The sequence below is a fragment of the Kogia breviceps genome, chromosome 7, assembly GCF_026419965.1.
Source record: "Kogia breviceps isolate mKogBre1 chromosome 7, mKogBre1 haplotype 1, whole genome shotgun sequence".
In the NCBI taxonomy this organism is placed as follows: Eukaryota; Metazoa; Chordata; class Mammalia; order Artiodactyla; family Physeteridae; genus Kogia; species Kogia breviceps.
The window spans coordinates 62,901,711-62,927,801 of NC_081316.1; the positions used below are offsets into that span (position 1 = coordinate 62,901,711).

A 26,091-nucleotide genomic window follows, 5' to 3' on the forward strand; every position below is an offset into this window, starting at 1 on the left:
GCCCGTGAGCCCTGGCCGCTGAGCCTGTGCGTCCGGAGCCTGTGCTCCGCAACGGGAGAGGCCACAACAGTGAGAGGCCCGCATACCACAAAAAAAAGTTTCTGTCTGGATAATAAAAAAAAGTTTTGGAAATAAAAAAAACTTTTGGAAATAAAAAGTGTTAATGGTTATACAGCATTGTGAATGTGATTGATAAATGCCACTGAATTATACACTTAATGGTTAAAGTGGCAAATTTAATGTTTATTTATATGTAAACATTATATCTCTGTATACTAAATTCGTATATATTTCACAATATTTAAAAAGGCAGCAGTTAGGGAATTTTCTCTGGATCTGGCAGTGATCTTAGCTTCAACATATTCACTATCATATTGGATATATAGTATAACAAGGCAAGCCATTCAGTATAATATAGGGTTAATTACCCAGAAAATAAAAGTAGGGAATTAGGGCTTCCCTGGTGGCGCAGTGGTTGAGAGTCCGCCTACCGATGCAAGGGACACAGGTTTGTGCCCCGGTCTGGGAAGATCCCACATGCCGCGGAGTGGCTGGGCCCGTGAGCCATGGCTGTGAGCTTGCACATCCGGCGCCTGTGCTCCGCAACGGGAGAGGCTACAACAGTGAGAGGCCCGGGTACTGCAAAAAAAAAGGTAGGGAATTAAATCAGTCACCAATAATTTTGTTTAAGTATGACATGTTTTTTTAATACATCTGAAACAAAAGTGTCATGAAACAATGTTTATGTACAGTTTGAAGAATACCAATGTACTTCCTACCAGCTCTTAATTCTCTGTGTATTTTCTGCTGTGTTCCAGTTGGTTCTTGTGGTGTTTTTCTGGATCCATTTTCAGGTTTGCATTTATATAAGTAGCTGTGGCACTGTGAGTATCTGATATTCCTAATCTCATCTCTTTTATTAGCAGCAAAACCTCCATTTTACAGATGAAGATCCTGAAATTCAGAGAGGTGATTGACCTTGCCAAGATCACACTGCTTGCTGATAGAGCGAGCCTGGATTTGAACCTCAATCTATTTTATACTAAAGCCTTATTTCCCTTTCTATTTAGATTATTGATATAAAGTAGATATCTTGGAAAGAGGTACTTACCAATCACACACTTTCCATTTAGGCCTATTTTAGGTATATGGTTACTCTTACCTATGATACAAAATAGCTATGGTAGAGATTTTATTTTTCTTGCTGGATTTTTGTCAGATACTTGCAAGGTACCTTTTCCTTAACTAAGACTTCAGAATAGACTACTTCTGAGAGTAGCTTCTCAAATTTTTGACATGTGTAAATGTGCCAAATTTATAGGTTAACAGATTCCAGCTGCCTGTCCCACTAAGAGTTCCTTTGGCAGGAGTTGTAGTGTCTTACTTATCCTGATGTCAAGCACAGTGTCTGGCATACAGTGAAGTCCTGATAATGGACTGTTTATCCTGTTTGTGGAATGAACTAATTAACTGATACATACCCGTGCTCTGGTCAGTCGTTGGGGTTTTTGTGTTCTTTTGATCTTCAAAACCATGTTGTTAGAGAAATCTAGCCATCAGAATATTTCCTGTATATGTGTGTGTGTGTGTGTGTGTGTGTGTGTGTGTATTTTTGTGTGTGTGAAAAAAAGAACCATCCAAAATTTATTCTCCGACAGACAGCATCAGCAGGTAAAAACTACAGGGGTTTCTCTGTAGATCATACACTCAAGGCATTGTTAGCTTAACAAGTGAGAAAACCTCTGGTGTGTTTTTTGTAACAATATCCACTTCACAGTTTAAACAGGTACTATTATTGTGTTCACTTACAATTCCAGAAGGAAAGGTACAACTTGGCAAAACAAAAAAAATTTTTTTTTGAATCCTAATGTCGGGTGCAATTACCAAGAGACAGACTTGAGAACAGTCACAGTCTACTTTTCCACATAGAGGGGCAAAGACTTCACCCAGAAATGTGGGTCTTTCTTTCTCCTTCCTTGTTAAATCCTCAAGAATAACGCTTCATCGTCTGCTTAATATCACATGTACGAAAGGGGGATTAAGAAAAAAAAGAATCACAACAACATCTTGAACTTCCAGCTGTTCGCACCAATACATCAACTCTTAGGTTTACGACAGGGCCTAGGAACACTTCAGTGGTCATCAAATAAGAAAATAGAGACTATAGCTACAAAAATAACACATGAATGATGTAGATAAATTAAAGCTTTCACATCCAGGACTTGCCTGTTCCAACTTGGTAGCCTTCATTGCAGTACTCAGGAAAAAAAAAAAATCTTCATAATAGTAAGTTGACTCTAGTTATATCAGAGAACATTGATACAGTAAATACTGAGTGTCCACTATTAGCAAGGCCCTGAACTTGGGAGATACTGTAGGAAATAGAAAGATGAATCAGACTTTGTTTTTGCTTTCAAAAAAATCTTGTAGTTTTACAGAACGTCCACTCCAAATGAAATAATGTTTGTGAAAGTTCTACTGTAAATAGTAAAACATTTACTAGGTAATATACTAGGCATAAAGCTTGTTGTTGCTTTGTAAGATATCTGTATTAACAATCTGAATCTGCCTTCTCTTGAGTATCCTCTGCAAAGCTTAGCTCCAGCTTCATCACCTTTCCCGTGAATTATTGCAAAACAGGCTTTAGTGGGTCTCCTTGACCTCGGAATCTGTCCTCCTGTCTGTCTTGGGCAGTGCAATAGAACTGTTCTTCATCAGTACTTCCAAATGCTTATTGAGTCCTCATATTTATGAGCCATGACCTACTTTCATGGCCTTGTCTCGACCCACACCCACCACCCAACACTCATGATCCAGGATTCTAAGGGCTCAGCATAAAGAGCTCCTCTATTCACCTTCACATTGACAGAATATACCAAAATATTCACATCCCCATTGGTTTTCATATTCTGTTCTGTTTTTCTTGAAATACTCTTTATTTACCTCTTTTTCTGGTAAAACCTCATTCATCCTTTAGGTCCTAGCATAAATGTCACCACTTGAATAAAACCTTCTTTGATCTCCCTTCATCCATTGGCTGAATAAGGGTTTCTCTCCTCTGTATTTTCATAGTAGTTCATAGATATATCAGTTACTCAGTTTGTAGATGACTCTGAGTGCTTTCCGCCTCTATAATTATTTGTTTTCATGACCATCTCGCTCTCTGAATTCTGAACTTCTTAGAGGAGAGACTATCTGTTAATTCATCTTTACCCTCCAGATACTAAATGTGCTCAGTAAATGTTTCATTTAGTCCTCTGGAAAGAATATTATATACAAAATAGTTGGACATATTTAAGTATTAGGTCCTGGGGACTTGGTGAGGTGTAATTTGAGTATAATAAAGGAGCTGAATGATTTTTAATTCTCAGTCTAGCTTTTTTCCATAGCTTGGTTGGTGATAACTGACCTAATTGGTCTCTTAAATACATTACTGATTTCACCGTAAATTACTAGAGATACTAATTCCTATTTCTCTCATTTCTTGGCTGAAGCACAGAACCTCTTAAGGATAACGGTACACCCATCTAAGGCTTGTGAGAATTGACTGAGTTAATATTTTAAAGCAATTGGAATAGTATTGGCACATGGTAAACACACAATAAATGTTAGCTATTATTATTATCCTGGTAAGAATTTATAATGTTCTCTAAGATGTGTTGTGTTGCCTATAGAAGTTATTGGTGGTTATCTTTTTTTTTTTTTTTTTTGCGGTACGCGGGCCTCTCGCTGTTGTGGCCTCTCCCGCTGCGGAGCACAGGCTCTGGACGCGCAGGCTCAGCGGCCATGGCTCACGGGGCCAGCCGCTCCGCGGCACGTGGGATCTTCCCGGACCGGGGCACGAACCCGTGTCCCCTGCATCGGCAGACAGACTCTCAACCACTGCGCCACCAGGGAAGCCCTGGTGGTTATCTTAAAATAATAGTATTTTAAATTAAGGTAAAAACATTGTTTTTCTATGTCTTTCATTTATTCATCAGATATTTGTTTTGTACCTGCTGTGTGTCTCATACTTTATCACAACCTAGGGATACAAAGATGACTTCTCAGAGCTCAGCCAAAAAATTCTTCTTGACTCAGATTTGAAAAGGTTTAAGTAAAGACTGTATATGATCCAGTGGAAAGATCTCTGAACCAGGAGTCATATAAGCTTCAAGATTCAGCTCAGTCACTAACTTTGAGAAGGATGTTTCTTAGATGTCTAATACATGCCTCAAACTCATTAGGTATGAAAGAGATCTCTTTTCTCTCAGGTATTCCTTTATATCTTCATTAAAAGCACTTTCATCCTTCCATTTTGTTCAAGGCAAGGAATTTAGGATGTCACCTTTGGTTTTTCTTTCCATTCACCTTCCATATCTGTTCTTTCAAAAGTCCTGATGATTCTACCTTCAAAATACAGCTGTCTAGTTCTTTCTGTTCCCACTACTACCACCATAGTCCATGTCATCATTATCTCTTGCCTTAAAATTGGTTTCTTAGTTTCCATTCTTTTCCCTCTGCAATCTGTTTTACACACAGCAGCCATTTTTGAAACATAAATCTGATCTAATTATTCCCCCATGTAAAATCCTCCCATCATATTGAAACCCTCCTACCCTGTTGGGGGGAATGTAAATTGGTGCAGCCACTATGGGAAACAGTATGGAATTTCCTTAAAAAACTAAAAATAGAGCTACTATATGATCCAGCAGTCCCATTCCTGGGCATATGCCTGAAACTAACAAAATATTTTTTAATTTTTTAATTGAAGTATAGTTGATTTACAGTGTTGTATTAGCTTCTGGTGTACAGCAAAGTGATTCATATATATATATATTTTATATATATATATATATATATATATATATATATATGGTCTTCATCTTCTTTTCCATATGGTTTATTACAGGGTATTGAATACAGTTCTCTATGCTATACAGTAGGACCTTGTTGTTTATCTATTATGTATATATATATCTGCTAATACCAGACTCCTAATTTATCCCTCCCGCTATCCTCTTTGGTAACCATAAGTTTCCTATGTCTGTGAGTCTCTTTCCGTTTCATAGATAAGTTCATTTGTGTCATATTTTAGATTCCACATATAAGTGATATATCTTATGGTATTTGTCTTTCTCTTTCTAATTTCACTTAGTAGGATGATTTCTGGGTCCATCCATGTTGCTGCAAAATGGCATTATTTCATTCTTTTTGATGACTGAGTGGTATTTAATTGTGTATATATGCCACATCTTCTTTATCTGTTCATCTGTCGATGGACATTTAGGTTGCTTCCATGTCTTGGCTGTTGTAAATAGTGCTCCTATGAACATAAGGAGTGCGTGTATCTTTTCGAATTAGAATTTCCTCTGGATATATGCCCAGGAGTGGGATTGCTGGATCATATGGCAACTCTATTTTTAGTTTTTTAGGAACCTCCATACTGTTTTCCATAGTGGCTAAACCAATTTACATTCCCACCAGCAGTGTAGGAGTGTTCCCTTTTCAATACAACCTCTCCACCATTTAACACAATACTCTGTATGAGCTATGTTCTCCTCATGCAAAAAAAAAAAAAAAAAAAGATTGTAAAAAATCCATCACATTTGAAATTAGATTTTAATTTCTTACCATGGCCTACATAAATTTGGCCTTTGGTTACCTCTTCAACTTTATCTTTTGCTGCTCTCCCTCTTATTCTACTTCACTTACACTGATCTTTTTTTGTGGTTTTATAATATGCCAAACCTTAAAGCTTTGTGCTTGCTGTTTCTTCTGTCTGGAACATTCCTATGCCAGGTCTTCATGTGGCTGATTTCTATTTTATCAGTCATGTCTCAACTCTTTGTGTCAAATGTCAGCTTCTTTTAATGAGGCCTCCCCTGAGCACCCAATCCAGAGTAGCACTCAGACTTTTCTCTTTCACAGTATTCTATTTTATTTTCAACATAGCCTTTGTCTCTAATTGATATTTTCTTATGTTCACCTGTTTGACTGCCTCCTAGAATATAAGCTCCATGGTGACAGGTTGGTTGTTTTCTTTACCATGGTATTCCAGGTCCTAGACTAGTTCCTGCCGTAGAACAAGTACTCAATAAATATTTGTGGAATCGCTGGATAAATGAATCTCTTTAAATTTCATGTCTCTCGGTGGTAAAATAAAGGTTTTCATCTGAATGATATTCAGGGACTCCCCCATCAAAGGTAAACAGTGGCAGACACTAGTTAAAGGCTGTAATGATTGATTTTATTCAATAACTACGGTGGTAGTGTTAGTGCAAGTTCGTGTGCCCGATGCACAGTGAGGCCAAACACACCGAGACATCGAGTTTGGAGCAGAGAAAGGTTTATTTCAGGGCCACCCAAGTAGACAGGTGGCTCAAGCCCTAAAAAGCCCAGAGCTCCCCAAAGGGTTTCAGCAAAGCATTTTTAAAAGCCAGGTTGGGGGTAGGGTTCTCAGGGTATGTGATCAGCTCATGCACAATTCTCTGATTGGCTGGTGGTGAGGGAACGGTGGAGTCACAGGGGTTAACATTATCAGTCCTTAGGCTCCAGGAGGCCTGGACCTATGTGCTCATGGTCATCAAGTAGTTAACATCTTCCATTTGGTGGGGGGTTTTCACATCTGTAAAACAACTCAGGAAATGTGCAGCAAATACTGTTACCTAGGTACTTCAGAGAGGAGCTAGAGCAGAGGATATGGGGGAAAGGGCTGTCCCGGGAAGGCCCCCATGGGGTCCTGCTTGGTTACAGTAGTAGATGGAGCTTGAGCTTAATTTCAGTTTGCCCAGAGGTGGCTGGTGTTTTAAAGGGAGAATGAGGGAGTTGGGGAAGATGGTAATGAGGGAGTAAAGGGGTTGAACAAGGTTAGGGAAATTCAAAACTCACAAACACCTGGTATGAGAGTTGGTCAAAGTTAGCTTGATTAGGGCTTTTGTGCCTGCTAACTATGCTAGTTACTAGACTTCTACCCTCCCACAGAGTCTGATGATTTCATATAAAAGGAATGGCTTTCAGGTCCTTGAGAAGGACACCCTGTCTTGTAGGAGATATATACACATCTCAGAGGGACAGAGGAAAGATTTACAATTTTAAGTTTATGTTTGTTTTTAAAATTAATGGGGGAATTCCCTGGCAGTCTTGTTGTTAGTACTTGGCACTTTCACTGCGGTGGCCCAGGTTCGATTCCTGGTCGGGGAATTAAGATCCTGCAAGCTGCGCAGCATGGGCAAAAAGAAAAAAAGGAGGTGAGGGACCTAGTCAAGTATTGGCTGGAACAAACTATAAATTCTTTTGGCAACCTTGAGTTTTCTAGATAGCAGTGAGGGAGGAGCAGGGTTGTGCTAGGGACGTGTCCTTAGGCTGATAGAAGCCATGCTAGAGTTTGGTCTGGTCTCTCAGTGCAGGTGTTTGGATATTCATGCTGAGAGTTTTTGCAGTTTTTCTATACCCTTCCTCCTTTTTAAGCCTTATCTTTCGAACTGCCAAAAAGAGAATTACTGGTACTTCCATTGTGTATATGAATCTAAGATTAATATGTTAATGATCTCACTGAGATCAGTTCTGTGTATTTGCTGTGTAGGCATGTGAAACTACCTTTCTTATAAATATTGAGCTGATGTGAACTTTTAAATGCCCCCCCACGCCCCCTCCCCTTTATTTTCCATCCTCAACCTTGTTTTTCTCTGTGTAGAAGTTAAGAAGAATAGACACAGGGAGTTTTGGAGCGACAGCTGGCAGCCAGCCAAGAGGTCTCCCAGGCTGAATGGCATTCAGCCTTGCAGGCACGGGACATTTGATTTTGGGTGTGTATTAGAAAGACTGTTCCTTAGGCACCATACAGGGGGACGCAACAAGATGTGACCGCTCATTAACTACATTTAGAGAGAGTCAAACTTAAAACCAGTATTATGGAATTATAACTTATGGTGATAAATATGAATGTTTTGGATATTGGAACATTCTCTAAAGAGGAATTATATGCAAAACCAAATTATAATTATATATTGATACAAGGCTGCTTGGTTAGAATCAAGTTGGAACATGGGGAGTTAATGTGAATTACCAATCTACTAGGGATCCCCTTGCTTTAAGGTCCCAAGAATAACTGTCTAGACAGTGTCTGATAAAGAAAGCTAATTTCTGGTTCTCTAGGCAAACTGTGGCCCCTGGGTCAAATCTGGCCTGCTGCTTGTTTATGTATGGCTTGAAAACTAAGAATGGTTTTACATATTTAAATGGTTGGGAATGGTTGACATATGAAAATTATATGAAATTCAAATTTCCTTATAAAGCGGTATTGTAATACAGTGAAGCTCACTTGTTTATGTATTTTCTGTGACTGCTTTTGCACTATAACAGCAGAGTTGAATAGTTGAAAAAGAGGCCGTATGGTCACAAAGCCTAAATTATTTCCTGTTTGTCCCTTAGAAAAAGTTTGCTGATTCTTGGTGAGATTATATAGTCCTGCAAAAGAATTATTTAAGTGTCATTTAGAGTACCTTTTTTATTTGCAGGTTTTATTTGCAGTATTTACTTTCTGGTAACAATAGGTTAGGGCTATTTGGGCAAATCTAATTAATGTGCCTTTGGTTGCCGGGGGGAGTACCTCAAATGGCACAGTAGTATGTCTACATTGCCCTTAAAGAAACAGAAAATGAATAGCATGTTTATCTCTGAATCTCAGCACAACAGAGGTTTTGCACCCTAAGCATTGTAAATGAAGGTCAGTAAATTGAAGCTAAGTAGTGAGGAAGCAGAGGCTTATATCTTAATTATCTCTATCTACCTCTCTTTCTCTTTCCTCCCCTTTCACACAGTAAATGATAATCAACAGTTGTTCAGCTGTATTTGGTGTCTGACTCTGTGAGCTGTTGGCCATGCTTTGGAGCTGTGTCATTCTCAGCCCCTTTGGTGAAACTGAACTTCCCCACACTCAGCTTTAGCCTACATCTTTTTCTAGGGGTGGGGTATACAGTAGAACACTCAAGAAATGCTTCATCCAAGTCATAAGCTTGGCTCTGTGTTGTTGGCTGTCCCTCTGTCTGATTTTTTTAAGTTGAGATATTATTCACATACCATGAAATTCACTCTTTAAAAATATGCAATTCAGTGTTTTAAAGCATATTCACAAGGATGTGTGCTATCTTAACTGTAGAACACTATCATAATTGTAGAGCATTTTTGTTACTCTGAAACGAAATCTGCCCATAGCCCCCACTGGCTGTTCCTCCCTCTGCTTACCCACTAGCAACTGCTAATGAATTTTGTCTATATGGATTTGACTCCTGTGGAAATTGCACATATAAACTTTCATAAATTTGTGACCTTTTATATCTGGTTTATTTCACATGGCGTTGTGTTTTGATGTTCATCCGTGCTGTACAATATATCACTACTTCATTTCTTTTCAGGGATGCATAAAATCCCATTGTATTTATATTCCACGTATTATTTTATTCATTCATCAGTAGATGGAAATTTGGGTTGTTCCCACCTTTTGGCTGTTATACTGTGATGAACATTTGTACAGTATATGTTTTCATTTTGGGGGAGTACATACCAAGGAGTGGAATTGCTGAGTCATGTGGTAACTCAGTGTTATAACATTTTGAGGAATTGCTAAACATTTTTTTTACAAAACGGCTGCACCATTTTACATTCCCATCATTTGCTACTATAATTTTTTTTAAAAAAATTATTTAATTTATTTACTTTTGGCTGCGTTGGGTCTCCATTGCTGCGTGGGCTTTCTCTAGCTGGCAGTGAGCAGGGGCTACTCTTTGTTGTGGTGCGCAGGCGTCTCATTGCAGTGGCTTCTCTTGTTGCAGAGCATGGGCTCTAGGCACGCGGGCTTCAGTATTTGTGGTGCGTGGGCTCAAGAGCGCAGGCTCAGTTGTTGTGGCGCACGGGCTTAGTTGCTCCACAACATGTGGGATCTTCCCGGACCAGGGCTCGGACCCATGTCCCCTGCATTGGCAGACGGTTTCTCAACCACTGGGCCACCAGGGAAGCCCCTATCCTTTTTGATTACAGCTGTCCTAACAGGTATGAAGTAGTAGTTCATTGTGGTTTTGATTTGCATTTCCCTAATGACTAAGGACATTGACTATCTTTTCCTGCGCTTAATGGCCACTTATATATATTCTTTGGCAAAGTGTCTATTCACATGTTGACCTTTAGGTTTTGATATAATCATTTGAGGTCTTCCTTGCATAATATCCCAGAAATTTCCCTTATTCTGTGTATCTCAATTTTTTTTTCTCTACAAAATGTAGTGTTATCAGTCAGAGGAAGTATGGTATTCCAGAGAATGGAGAGCTCATTCTTCCTTTTTGCCTTTGAAGATCACCCATGATATAGTTCCTGGCCATACTGCATTCTATCCTAAATTGGTTAAAAAAAAAAAAAAAAAAAAGATGACACCAGTACAGGAGAGGAAAAGGGTAGCCCTCCCAGGAGGGCCAGCCTGGTCTTATGCCTAGGCTGAGGTGGTTATATAAAGCAGTTTCACTTGCCTGTTTGTTTTTCTCCTGCTAGCACTTCTAGCTAATTGCCCAGGCTCCCAAATAATTTTGTGCCTTGTATTGGTTCTTCTCCCTTGGCCTTCATTATACTCTTTGTTCCTTGGATTGGAAAAAGAGCATGAAGTTTCTAGGCACTTTATATCATTTTTTATGCCTATTTCACAACCTTTAAGGTCAGTATTATTACTGCTCCCCTTTTATTGCTGAAGAAACTGGCTCACAGAGGTCATAAAGCCCATGGTGCATCTCCTGATAAGTGGAATGGTTATCCACTCTTCTATCCTTATCCTGTTAAAGTGTCTCTGGTTTGCTTGCAATGTTTGTATGAGAAGAGAAGCCTAGAAATTTAAGTTAATGCCACATTATAGAAGGTATCAAATGCCAAGCAGTGGAATCTTTATCCATAATTAGGAGGACTTTGAGTTGGAGAGTTACTTGAATAAAAATGTGCCTACAGTTTGGCATGGTTTTTTTAAATTTGCTTCTGTTGTAGGCATAGAGATGAATAAACTATTGTCCTTGCCCTCAAGGAACTTCTAGGCTATTTGGAGAGGTGGAATAGATAATTACTTGCATTTGGGAAAATGTGCCACTAAAGTGTATATAAAACTCTTGAGAGCAGAGGAGAAAGCTGCAGGGATCACTGCTTACCTTAAATTCAATCATCAGACAGTAGTAAACATTTCTGGTATATTTAAGTAGTGGGCATTTCAGGATGGGATTGGATTCAGTTATATTTGGTATAAACTTTTTTCTTTATATATTAACAAAACAGTTAACATAATTGTACAACAAAACTACCAATGTAAATATAAATTGCTTTTATGTATTAAGACTTTAACTTTGTCTGACAGATATGTCAAGAGTTTAACAGCACCTGGGCATGGGAGATGGAGAAGAAAGGCTATCTTGAAATGAGTGTTGAATGCAAGTTAGCACTCTTAAAGGTAATAAATTTATTATTTGTTAGTTATTTTAATTAAAAAACTCACTTTTGACTCCTTCTGGTTGAATTGGGAAATAACTAGAAAGTAGACTTTTGGTGGGGGGCCCACGCCTGCGGCATGTGGGATCTTAGTTCCCCGACCAGGGATTGAACCTACACCCCCTGCAATGGAATCACCGAGTCTTAACCACTGGACCACCAGGGAAGTCCCCAGGTAGACATTTTTACTGTTTGTGGAAAAGGACAATAGATTTTTCTTTTTCTTGTTTATTTTTTGGTGATAAAACTGTTCTTTAAATTACTGTTTTTGGTTGTTTTTCAATATACAAGTATATCTAGGATTAATGATCTCTGCTTGTAGGGACAATAGTAGAATGGGTAAACCCCACATTAATTTTATGCATTATTTGCAGCCTTCACAATCATTGTTAACGAATACAGTAAACTGTGGTTAATCTTTTACTGGCTTACTAAATTAGTAATTTGATCATTAGTTTTCCAGATGACATGGGCATGCCAGTGTGTACTTAATAAAAGTCTCACATAACCAAACCTAGTTAATTAAAATAGGTCTTCTCAAAGTATAGATTTATTTTCAAGTTTGAATTCCCCTTTTTCTCCTTGCTTGCTTCAGAGTGTTGGCCCTAATTATTAGCAATGTGGTCAGCATAATGAAGGGGAAAACTACCTTTATAGAAGAGAATCTACAGACCTAGACACCACAGGCAAAGGCAAAGAGGCTATGATAGGAACGTCATGTATTACTTGCCTGGGCAGATAGGTCCAGGGAAGAAATCTGACTTTATACACTAATCATACACAAAAATTTTAATAAAAATTAGTTCTTCCAATTTGGTGGTGTCAGTATTTTTTTTAAAGATAATTCCACAGAGGTAGTTATCAATAAGATTGCCTTCCTTAAAAACTGTATATGTCTCAAGCTTTCAAAAATATATAGCCATTTCAAGAATTAAGTTCATCTAAAAGCTTTAAGAGAGAAGGAGTGATTGAAAATTTTATACCATGAACAAATTTGGGAAACTTTAGTACAAACAGACTCATCGCTTTAAAATATAACTTCACTTTTGTGTCATTGGTTGGGTTAAACCTATAAATTTCTGTAATACAAAAATTAAATGTTAACTTAGAAATTTATGTTTTAAAGTTGGTTACTGTAAAATAAGTGTACAAAAGCGGGGAGAGGAAAGTGAAAGATGGATAAAACTAAACGTATTCTTTCTCCTATCCCCACATCTGTTCCTTGGTTGAACATATCACATTTATTTTGATGGAGAAACATTTATGGGGTATTTTCAACCATGTTATGACTATTTTCCAGTACCTCTGTGAGTGTCAGTTTGATGACAATCTCAAATTCAAGAATATTATCAATGAGGAGGATGCCGATACCATGCGTCTCCAGCCAATTGGCCGTGACAAAGATGGCCTCATGTACTGGTACCAGTTGGATCAAGATCACAATGTCAGAATGTATATAGAAGAACAAGATGATCAAGACGGCTCTTCATGGAAATGCATCGTCAGGTATCTTTTATTGGAATTTTTTAAATGTTTATTTGCGTGTTTCTTACTTTGATCTCTTCTCTACTGGAATATAATCTCTAAAGCTAGGTGATCCTTTTCTTTTTATGGGACTGGGAATTTCCAGGACCTAGCCTAGTGCCCAGCATAAGACCCATAGCAGGCGCTCAGTTATTTGTCAAATAAATAAATATATTTAGCAGTGTGTTGGAATTTGAAAAATAGTGATGCATAGGTAATATGCACACAGAAACTCATCATTGGAAAGAAATGTAAGAAAAACATTATATATATATATTTTTTGGCTGTGCTGCACAGCTTCAGGATCTTAGTTCCTGGACCAGGGATCAAACCCATGCCCTCGGCAGTGAAAGCCCAACGTCCTAACCATTGGACTGCCAGGAAATTCCCAGAAAAACATTATTTGATTTTTATTTAGTTATATAGTTTTCTATTAGGCATTATTTGTTTATTACTCATTAATGTGGCTAATTCATCTGACACTTAACTATATTTTCAGTTTTTCCTGTGCATACATTTCTTTACTGAGGTCTGAAGAAATCTGAGGAACGTTCTACTATTTTTGCCCTGATCTTTTTTTTCCTATTCTTAATTTTTTTCATTTATTTATTTTACTTATTTATTTTTGGCTGCGCTGGGTCTTAATTGCTGCATGCAGGCTTTCTCTAGTTGTGGCTAGCAGGGGCTACTCTTTGTTGTGGTGTGCGGGCTTCTCATTGCGGTGGCTTCTCTTGCTGCAGAGCACAGGCTGTAGGCGTGCAGACTTCTGTAGTTGTGGCTCACGGGCTCTAGAGCACAGGCTCAGTAGTTGTGGCACAAAGGCTTAGTTGCTGTGCGGCACGTGGGATCTTCCCAGACCAGGGATCGAACCCATGTCCCCTGCATTGGCAGGTGGATTCTTAACCACTGTGCCACCAGGGAAGTCCCTCTATTCTTAATTAATTTATTTTTTTTCTTTTACATCTTTGTTGGAGTATAATTACTTTACAGTGTTGTGTTAATTTCTGCTGTGTAACAAAGTGAATCAGCTATTTGTATACATATATCCCCATATCCCCTCCCTCTTGCGTTTCCCTCCCATCCTCGCAATCCCACCCTTCTAGGTAGTCACAAAGCACCGAGCTGATCTCCCTGTGCTATACAGGTGCTTTCCACTAGCTATCTGTTTTCCATTTGGTAGTATATATATGTTAGTGCTACTCTCTCACCTTGTCCTAGCTTCCCCTCCCTGCCCCATGTCCTCAAGTCCATTCTCTCTCTGTGTCTTTATTCCTGTCCTGCCCCTAGGTTCTTCAGAACCTTTTTTTTTTTTTAAGATTCCATATATATGTGTTAACATACAGTATTTGTTTTTCTCTTTCTGACTTACTTCACTCTGTATGACAGGTTCTAGGTCCATCCACCTCACTAAAAATAACTCCGTTTCGTGTCTTTTTATGGCTGAGTAATATTCCAATGTATATATATGCCACATCTTCTTTATCCATTCATCTGTCGATGGACACTTAGGTTGCTTCCATGTCCTGTTATTGTAAATAGTGCTGCAATGAACATTGTGGTACATGACTCTTTTTTTCTCTGTGTGTGTGTGTGTGTGTGGTACGTGGGCCTCTCACTGTTGTGTGTGGACTCCCCGTTGCGGAGCACAGGCTCCGGACGCGCAGGCTCAGCAGCCATGGCTCACGGGCCCAGCCGCTCCTCGGCACATGGGATCTTCCCGGACCGGGGCACGAACCCATGTCCCCTGCATCGGCAGGCGGACTCTCAACCACTGCACCACCAGGGAAGCCCCCGTGACTCTTTCTGAATTACAGTTTTCTCAGGGTACATGCACAGTAGTGGGATTGCTGGGTCATATGGTAGTTATATTTTTAGTTTTTTAAGGAATTTCCATACAGCTCTCCACAGTGGCTGTATCAATTTACATTCACACCGACAGCACAGGAGGGTTCTCTTTTCTCCACACCCTCTCCAGCATTTATTGTTTGTACATTTTTTCATGATGGCCATTCTGACCACTGTGAGCTGATACCTCATTGTGGTTTTGATTTCCATTTCTTTAATGATTCCTGATGTTGAGCATACTTACATTTGTTTGTGGGCAGTCTGTAATCTTCTTCGGAGAAATGTCTATTTAGGTCTTCTGCCCATTTTTGGATTGGGTTGTTTGATTTTGATATTGAGCTACATGAGCTGCTTGTATATTTTGGAGATTAATCCTTTATCACTTGCTTCATTTGCAAATATTTTCTCCCATTCTGAGGACTGTCTTTTTGTCTTGTTTATGGTTTCCTTTGCTGTGCAAAAGGCTTTAAGTTTCATTAGGTCCCATTTGTTTATTTTTGTTTTTATTTCCGTTACTTTAGGACATGGGTCAAAAAGGATCTTGCTGTGATTTATGTCATAGAGTGGTCTGCCTATGTTTTCGTCTAAGAGTTTTATACTATCTGGCCTTAGATTTAGGTCTTTAATCCATTTTTAGTTTATTTTTGTGTATGGTGTTAGGAAGAATTCTAATTTCATTCTTTTACATGTAGCTGTTCAGTTTTCCCAGCACCACTTATTGAAGAGGCTGTCTCTACTCCATTGGATATTGCCTCCTTTGTCAAAGATAAGGTGATCATATATGTGTGGGTTTATCTCTGGTCTTTCTGTCCTGTTCCATTGATCTGTATTTCTGTTACTGTGTGCCAGTACCATACTGTCTTGATTACTGTAGCTTCGTAGTATAGTCTGAAGTCAGGGTGTCTGATTCCTCAAGCTCCATTTTTCTTTCGCAAGATTGCTTTGGCTATTCAGGGTCTTTTGTGTCTCCATACAAATTTTAAGATTTTTTGTTCTGCTTCTGTGAAAAATGCCACTGGTAGTTTGATAGGGATTGCATTGATTCTGTAGATTGCTTTGGGTAATATAGTCATTTTCACAGTGTTGATTCTTCCAATCCAAGAACATGGTATATCTTTCCGTTTGTTTGTATCGTCTTTAATTTCTTTCATCAGTGCCTTAAGTTTTCTGCATACAGGTCTTTTGTCTTCTTGGGTAGATTTATTCCTAGGTATTTTATTCTTTTTGTTGCAGTGGTAAATGGGAGCATTGCCTTAATTTCTCTTTCAGATTTTTCATTGTTAGTGTATAGGAATGCAAGAGATTTCTGTGCATTAATTTTGTACCCTGCTACTTTACCAAATTCATTGATTAGCTCTAGTAGTTTTCTGGTAGCATCTTTAGGATTCTCTATGTTTAATATCATGTCATCTGCAAACAGTAACAGCTTTACTTCTTTTCCAGTTTGGATTCCTTTTATTTCTTTTTCTTCTCTGATTGTCATTGCTAAAACTTCCAAAACTATGTTGAATAATAGTGGTGACAGTGGACAACCTTGTCTTGTTCCTGATCTTAGAGGAAATGATTTCAGTTTTTCACCATTGAGAATGATGTTGGCTCTGGGTTTGTCATATATGGCCTTTATTATGTTGAGGTATGTTCCCTCTATGCCTACTTTCTGGAGAGTTTTTAATCATAAATGGGTGCTGAATTTTGTCAAAAGCTATTTCCACATCTATTGAGATTATCATATGGTTTTTCTCCTTCAGTTTGTTAATAAGGTGTATCCCATTGATTGATTTGTGTATACTGAAGAATCCTTGCATTCCTGGGATAAACCCCACTTGATCTTCATGTACCATCCTTTTAATGTGCTGTTGGATTCTCTTTGCTAATATTTTGTTGAGGATTTCTGCATCTGTGTTCATCAGTGATATTGTCCAGTAGTTTTCTTTTTTTGTTACATCTTTGTCTGGTTTTGGCATCAGGGTGATGGTGGCCTCGTAGAATGAGTTTGGGAGTGTTCCTCCCTCTGCTGTATTTTGGAAGAATTTGAAAAGGATACGTGTTAGTTCTTCTCTAAATGTTTGATAGAATTCTCCTGTGAAGCCATCTGGTTCTGGGCTTTTGTTTGTTGGAAGATTTTTAGTCACAGTTTCAACTTCAGTGCTTGTGATTGGTCTGTTCCTATTTTCTATTTCTTCCTGGTTCACTCTTGGTAGGTTGTACTTTTCTAATCATTTGTCCATTTCTTTGAGGTTGTCCATTTTATTGGCATAGTGTTGCTTGTAGTAATCTCTCATGATGCTTTGCATTTCTGCAGTGTCAGTTGTTACTTCTCCATTTTCATTTCTAATTCTGTTGATTTGAGTCTTCTCCCTATTTTTCTTGATGAGTCTGGCTAATGGTTTATCAATTTTGTTTATCTTCTCAAAGAACCAACTTTTAGTTTTATTGTTCTTTGCTATTGTTTCCTTCATTTCTTTTTTATTTATTTCTGATCTGATCTTTATGATTTCTTTCCTTCTGCTAACTGGGGTTTTTTTGTTCTTGTTTCTCTAATTGCTTTAGGTGTGTGGTTAGTTTGTTTATTTGAGAGGTTTCTTGTTTCTTGAGGTAGGCTTGTATAGCTATAAACTTCCCTCTTAGAACTGCTTTTGCTGCATCCCATAGGTTTTGGGTTGTCATATTTTCATTGTCATTTATTTCTAGGTAGTTTTTGATTTCCTCTTGTATTTCTTCTGTGATCTCTTGGTTATTTCGTAGTGTATTCTTTAGCCTCCATGTGTTTGTATTTTCTACAGCTTTTTTTTTCTGTAATTGATATTTAGTCTCATAACGTAGTGGTCAGAAAAGATGCTTCATATGATTTCAATTTTCTTAAATTTACTGATGCTTGATTTGTGACCCAAGATATGATCTATCCTGGAGAATGTTCCATGTGCACTTGAGAAGAAAGTGTATTCTGTTGTATTTGGGTGGAATGTCCTATAAGTAACAGTTAAGTCCATCTTTAACTGATAAAGATGGACTTAACATATTAAAGCTTGTGTTTCCTTATTTATTTTCATTTGGAATGATCTGTCCATTGGTGAAAGTGGGGTGTTAAAGTCCCCTACTATGATTGTGTTACTGTTGATTTCCCCTTTTATGGCAGTTAGCATTTGCCTTATGTATTGAGGTGCTCCTATGTTGGGTGCATAAATATTTACAATTGTTTTATCTTCTTGGATTGATCCCTTGATCGTTATGTAGTGTCCTTCTTTGTCTCTTGTAATAGTCTTTATTTTAAAGTCTATTTTATCTGATAGGAGACTAGCTACTCCACCTTTCTTTAGATTTATGTTTGCATGGAATATCTTTTCTATCCCCTCACTTTCAGTCTGTATGTGTCCCTAGGTCTGAAGTGGGTCTCTTGTAGATAGCATATATACGGGTCTTGTTTTTGTATCCATCCAGCCATTGTATGTCTTCTGGTTGGAGTTTTAATCCATTTACATTGAAGGTAATTATCGATACATATGTTCCTATTACCATTTTAATTGTTTTGGGTTTATTTTTATAGGTCTTTTCCTTTTCTTGTGTTTCCTGTCTAGAAAAGTTCCTTTAGCATTTGTTGTAAAGTGGGTTTGGTGGTTCTGAATTCTCTTAAGTTTTGCTGTCTGTAAAGGTTTTAATTTCTCTGTTGAATCTGAATGAGATCCTTGCTGGGTAGAGTAATCTTGGTTATAGGTTTTTCCCTTTCATCACTTTAAATATATCATGCCACTCCCTTATGGCTTGCAGAGTTTCTGCTGAAAGATCAGCTGTTAACCTTATAGGAATTCCCTTGTAGGTTTTTGTTGCTTTTCCCTTGCTACTTTCAATATTTTTTCATTGTTTTTAATTTTTGATAGTTTGATTAATGTGTGTCTTGGCATGTTTATCCTAGGGTTTATCCTGAATGGGACTCTGTACTTCCTGGACCTTCCTGGACTTGATTGACTAGTTTTTGACTATAATCTCAAATATTTTCTCAGACCCTTTCTTTTTCTCTTCTTCTTCTGGGACCCCTATCATTTGAATGTAGGTGCATTTAATATTGTCCCAGAGGTCTCTGAGACTGTCCTCCATTCTTCTCATTCTTTTTTCTTTATTCTGCTCTGTGGTAGTTACCTCCACTATTCTGTCTTCCAGGTCACTTATCTGTTCTTCTGCTTCAGTTATTCTGCTACTGATTTCTTTTAGAGTATTTTTAATTTCATTTATTGTATTTATCTTTTTTTTTTCTCTTTAGTTCTTCTAGATCCCTGTTAAATGTTTCTTGTATTTTCTCCATTCTATTCCTGAGATTTTGGATCATCTTTACTATCATTACTCTGAATCCTTTTTCAGGTAGACTTCCTGTTTTCTCTTCATTTCTTTAGTCTGGTGGGTTTTTACCTTGCTCCTTCATCTGCTGCATATTTTTTCTCTGTCCTCTCATTTTTTTAACTTACTGTGTTTGGTGTCTACTTTTCGCAGGCTGCAGGTTCATAGTTCCTCTTATTTCTGGTGTCTACGCCCAGTGGGTTAGATTGGTTCAGTGGCTTGTGTAGGCTTTCTTGCAGGGGGACTGGTGCCTGTGTTCTGGTGGATGAGGCTGGATCTTGTCCCTCTGGTGGGCAGAGCCTTATCTGTTGGCATATTTTGGGGTGTCTGTGAACTTATAATGACTTTAGGCAGCCTCTCTGCTAATGTGTGGGGTTGTGTTCCTGTCTTGTTAGTTGTTCGACATGGGGTGTGCAGCACTGGCGCCTGCTGGACATTGGGTGGAGCTCAGTCTTAGTGTTGAGATGGAGATCTCTGGGAGAGCTCTCGCTGATTAATGTTACATGGGGCCAGGAGGTCTCTGGTGGTCCAACATCTTGGACCCTTTGCCCTAATCCTTTTCGAAAAACCTTGATTTCTTATATTTGTATTGACAAATATATTTTGAACAGAAACATTTAATGTAAAACCTTAAAATAAAACTTTCTTTTAAATTGATAAGAGACTGGGACTGTTATTCAGAATCTTTGTGTGTCCAATTTTCTGTTTTTGTAAATTAATTATTTAGAATTTATTCTTTTAATTCTCACAATTTATATTAAGTTTGAAAATATCAGGATTTATAACTACAGTAGGGATAACTAATAGATATATATCCACTGGCTTATGAAAAACTCTTAACTGTAACTCGTCTTTGTTTTTGCTCAGATTTAGCAGATTTTTGTTAGTGGTCATTTAGTAATGTTTCCAAGAGATAATTTGTAGAAATTCATAATAACTGTTTGGGTCAGGGAAGGTCAATTTTCATGCCCTAAGGATAAACATTAAATGAGCTGTTGGGTGATTGTTTTATAAGCATCCTTTCCTCATATTATAATATGGTTTTCCATGTAGTTAATTTACTAAATTTAGATCAACAAAATGTTCCTGAAATAAAATATACTCACCATCTTTCCCTATGAATACATACATTAAATGAGGTTCTGTTCATTATGTTTTACCAGCACTTCTAATTCCTATATCAAACTTGTATAGTTAAGACATATTGTCTTCTGCTTTGTAGATGAAGAACATATGACAGAAAAATTATTATGGTTATTATTAATCAGTCATACACTCTTAAAACAACTTCTTGTTTACACTGTTTTAAGTAGATTATACCCCAGTGCATGATGTGAGAGAAAGAGCATAGATTTTATAGTTAATAACTGTTTGAATCTGGGTTCCTCGTCTGTAGGCAGATTACTTAATTTCTCTGATACTCTTTCCTAAAATGAAGATAATACTTCCCTGTTAAGTTTTTCTGAGAACTATAAGAGAAATCATACTAGGGCCATAGTACATGCTTGATAAAAATTTGTTCCTTTTCTCCCAGTTAAACTATTGTCTTTTCTTACAACTTCTGTCCCCAACGATTGAAACTTAGTTTCTTCATAAAAGAAATATTTATCAGCAGGAAGAGAAAAGGGCAAATTTGCCAGGCAACTTTTCCCAAATATGCAGTAATATTTGGGATCATTAATAAAACATTGAGTTTTTGACTCTGATTTCAGGTAATTAAAGCCAAATTCTAAACACCTGATTGTCACATTAATGTTCCTTTATTTCATTAAACTAATAGATTTCTATCACATGCCTACTTGTGTAATTGGCACTGTGTTGAGCAATGGGGGATATGGTAGTGAAGAGTACAGCTCTGACATCTCTAGGTGAGCTTCATGCACCTGTGGAATCCTTTATTGATTGATTGATTGATTGATTGATTAATTGATTGTACGCCGGCCTCTCACTGTTGTGGCCTCTCCCGTTGAGGAGCACAGGCTCCGGACGCGCAGGCTCAGTGGCCATGGCCCACGGGCCTAGCCGCTCCGCGGCATGTGGTATCCTCCCGGACTGGGGCACGAACACATGTCCCCTGCATCAGCAGGCTGACTTTCAACCACTGTGCTACCCGGGAAGCCCAAATCCTTTATATTTTAAGCAGTAGCTCTTAGTTGTAATTAATGTGTGTATTTTCTGGGGAAGTACCATAGTTTCGATAGTCAGTTAGCTTTAATTTGACATACTAGTGCTGTTTTGGACAAATGTAGTGAACCGTTTTATCCATATAGGTCTCTCATTTTTGTGAAGGTTGAATGCAAAAGCATTATGTTATTATTCTTTCCTTTCCTGAAAGTTGAGATCTTAGTTGTCATTAAAATGCATTAGGTACCCAAAATAATGTAGGGCATCATTTCATTTGGCACTGATGAGAATCTTCCTGGAGTATAGTATTTAGATTTGGATGCCAAACTCTAGGAAGAATATTAATATAGTATAATGCGTTATTTATGAGGAGAACCACAAAGAAGATGATTTAATGAAATGAAAATACTTTAGCAGAAATTTAGGGAGATATAGTTTGTATAGATTTAAAGAATTGACTTGTGTAAGAGTATTTCTTTCATGGGCTGAGCCAGCATCAGTGGATACAAATTATGGGGTAGTAGAACTGAGCTTATAGAAGTGAGAACATTTGCCCTTCCTATATTGCGGAGAAATAATTATCTTAAGGGTGACAGATACTGTTAAAAACATTTTCTAAACTTGCAGGTTTATGTTAAGTAGAGTTTATGAAGAGGCAGTCATCTTTCTAGCAAGAAATACCTTTAGAAATTGAGGTAGTAAGTTAAGTAAAGCCAATAGAATTTTGACTTTTAAATTTAATAGATTGCACTTGGGTATTTTTCTTTACTAGTGAAACAAAAAGCCTGCTTCTCTTGTTTAAAGCTATTTGTTTAAAGTAAAACTTAGTTTCTTGGAAATTTTGGTGTTGGAAACATGTTTCTGCCTAATCACTAAAAGAAAACAATGTAAGAAAAATTATCTAGTATTTAGAATTCAATTTTTTTAAGCTGTAAGTCTTCTTAATGATTGATAAATGTATAAATTAACTGAACTTTACAATGTAAAAATCAAATGGAATATTTCTTCAAAAAATAGGAATCCATCAAAAAAGAGAGGATTTTACATATTTGATTGTCTGAAAATTGAATACCTAGAAACATACAGTGTTGGCTCCCAGACCATGATGAAGTTAAACTAGAAATCAGTAACAGAAAGATAACTGTAAAATCCCTGGATAGTTGGACATTAAACAGTACACTTCTAAATAACACATGGGTCAAAAAAATCTCAAGAGAATATTTAAAAATATTTTGAATTAAATGAAAATAAACATGCAAATTACCAAAATTTGCAGTTGAAAATTTACAGTGAAAACAGTGGTTAGAGAGAAATTTATAGTATTGAATATATATGTATACAGCAAAGGGTAGTTCTTTGAAAAGATCAATACAATTTATGAGCCTCTATCCAGGCTAAGAAAACAAAGAAAGGGGACACAGATTACTAATATCAGAAATGAAAAAGAGGACATCACTGTATATCCCATGGACATTAAAAGGATAATAAAGGAATGCTGTGAATAACTTGATTCCCACAGATTTGATAACCTAGATGAAAGGGACCAATTAATTGAAAGGGACAATCTGCTAAATCTCACAACAGAAGAATAGATAATATGCACAAGTCTCTATTAAAGAAATTGGATCAGTAATTAACCTTCTAAAATGGAACACCAGGCTCAGATGGGTTCAGTAGTGAATTCTACCACACATTTACAGAAGAAATTACACCAATTTTCTTCAGTCTTTTTCAGAAGATAGAAGGAGAGAGAATAATTCCTAACTAATTATGTGAGGCCAGCATTACCTTAATATGCAAACCAGACAAAGATATTATAAAGAAAGAAAATTATAGACCAGTATCTCTCATGAACATAAAGACAAAAATTTTCAAGAAATATTAGCAAATTAAATCCAACAATGCATAAAAAGTATAATACACCATGACCAAGTGGGATTTATCCCCGGTATACAAGGCTGGTTCAGTATTTGAAAACGAGTTTTCACACATCACCAGGTTAAATAAGAAAATATCACATGATCATGTCAATACATACAGAAAAATCATTTGATAAAATTCAACACCCTTTCATGATTAAAACTCTCAGTAAGGGCTTCCCTGGTGGCGCAGTGGTTGAGAATCCGCCTGCCAATGCAGGGGACACGGGTTCATGCCCCGGTCCGGGAAGATCCCACATGCTGTGGAGCGGCTGGGCCCGTGAGCCATGGCCGCTGAGCCGGTGCGTCCGGAGCCTGTGCTCCGCAACGGGGAGTCCACACACAACAGTGAGAGGCCCGCATACCATTAAAAAAAAAAAAAAAAAAAAAAACTCTCAGTAAAGTAGGAAGAGATGGAAACTTCCTTGATTAAAAAATATATATATTGGGAATTCCCTGGCAGTCCAGTGGTTAGGACTCTGCAGTTCCACTGCTGGGGCCCCGGGTTCCATCCCTGGATGGGAACTATGAACCTGCGAGCCATGCGACGTGGCCAAAAAAAATCCAAAAAACAAACAAACTGATTTGCTATGGAGGCAGAGAATAAATCCTATACAAAATTGGAGGATTTCCAGTACTTGGCTTTCAACAAAAGTGAAGGAGCATCTCATAGATTTGTTAGCTGAATATTTAATTAAAAATTGTATTTTAAAAAATCTACATAAACCTACCTGCAATATCTATTTAATGAGGAGAAACTTGAAGTTTTTCCCACTAAGATCAGGAACAAGGCAAGGGTATCTGCTCTCTTCATTCCTTTTCAACATCATACTGGAAGTTCTAAGTAATGCAGTAAGATAAGAAAAGGAAATAAGAGATGACACAGATTGAGAAGGGAGGAATAAAACTGTCATTTTTTGCCATTGACATCATTTTCTGTGTAGAAAATTCTGAAAGAATCAGCCAAATAAATCTCCTGGAGCTAATTCGTGATTATAGCAGTGTTGCAGGATAAAATGTTAATACACAAATGTCAATCACTTTCTTATATACCATCAGTGAATGTGTAGAACCTGAATTTAAAAACATAGTACCTTTACACTAGCTCCCCTAAAACTGAAATACCTAGGTATAAATCTAATGAAATATGAAAAAATGTGAATGAGGAAAACAAACTCTAATGAAAGAAATCAAAGAAGAATCAATAAAAGAGATATTCCATGTTCATGGACAAGGACACTTAATATTGTCAAGATGTCACTTCTTCCAAGCTTAATCTGTAGATTTCACTGCAATCCCAATCAAAATCCCAGCAACTTACTTGTAGATATCAACAAACTGACTCTAAAATTTATAGGCAGAAGACCTAGAATACAGTGTTGTAGACAAACAAAGTTGAAGTACTGACAGTACCTGAGTCCATGACTTACTATAAAACTATCATAATGAAGAGAGTGTGGTATTGGCAAGAGAATAGACAAATAGATCAGTGGGACAGAATAAAGAGCACTGAAGTAATAAACACACATAAATATAGTTAACTTACATTTGACAAAGGAGCAAAGGCAATACAGTGGAGAAAAGATAGTCTTTACAAATGGTGCTGGCACAACTGGACATTCACATGCAAAAAATTGAATCTAGACACAGACCTTTACAACCTTTACAAAAATTAACTCAAAATGAATCACAGACCTACATGTAAAATGCAAAACTATAAAATTCCAAGAAGATAACATAGAAGAAAATCTAGATTACCTCAGGTTTGATGATAACTTTTTTGATGCAATACCAAAGGTGCTGCAATCCATGAATGAAAGAATTGATATTCTGGACTTTGTTAAAATTTAAGTTTCTGCTCTGTGAAAGACATAATGCAAATATAAGCCACAGAATGGCAGAAAATAATTTACAAAAGACATATCTGATAGAGGACTTTTGTTCAAAATATACAAAAAACTCTTGAAGTCCAACAGTAAGAAAACAAACAACCTGATTTATAATGAGCCAAAGACCTTATCAGACAGATGGCATCATCACAGGAAAAGATGCACCATGTCCTGTTTCATCAAGGAAATGTAAATTAAGACAACAGTGAGGTATTACTAGACACCTATTACAGTGGCCAGAATCAAGAACACTGACAACACCAAATGCTGGTGAGAATGTGGAGCAATAGGAACTTTGATTCATCGCTGATGGGAATGCAAAATGGCACAGCCACTTTGGAAGACAGTTTGCTGGCTTCTTACAAAATTAAACATTACCATATGATCCAGCAATCATCTTCCTCCGTATTTGCCCAAAGAAGTTGAAGACTTAGGCCTATACAAAAACCTGCACATGAATGTTTATAGCAGCTTTACTCATAACTTGGCAAAACTTGAGAGTAACTAAGAATGTCCTTCAGTAGGTAAATGGATAAACTGAGGTGTATCTAGACACTGGTATATTGTCTAAAACAAAACAAATGAGCTGTCAAGCCATGAACAGACATGGAGGTTAAATCATATTAATAAAAGAAAGAAGGCAGTCTGAAATTAACTATATGATTTCAACTATATGACATTCTGGAAGACATAAAACTATGGAGAAAGTAGAAAGAACAGTGGTTGTCAGGGTTTAGAGAGGAATGAGGGATGAATCGGTGAAGCACAGAAAATTTTTAGAGCAGTAAAACTACTCTGTCTGATACTGTTGTAATGATGGATGAGTGTTGGTATATATATGTCCAGACCTGTAGAATGTACCACACTAAGGGTAACCGTAACATGAACTATGGACTCTGGGTGGTAGTTATGTGTGAGGATAGGTTCATCAATTGTAACAAACATACTTTAAGAGTGGAGGAAGCTGT

At 37.4% G+C, this 26,091-nt stretch overlaps 1 protein-coding gene across 1 annotated transcript in view; it reads left to right on the plus strand.

Moving 5' to 3' along the window:
- The window catches only part of RSF1 (remodeling and spacing factor 1), a 166,963-nt gene that overhangs the window by 85,632 nt on the left and 55,240 nt on the right, over nucleotides 1-26,091 (plus strand). The window contains exons 3-4 of the mRNA XM_059069506.2: nucleotides 11,363-11,455; nucleotides 12,794-12,999. Of these exons, the coding sequence (XP_058925489.1) occupies nucleotides 11,363-11,455; nucleotides 12,794-12,999 (299 nt within the window). The remainder of the gene's footprint in view (nucleotides 1-11,362; nucleotides 11,456-12,793; nucleotides 13,000-26,091) is intronic.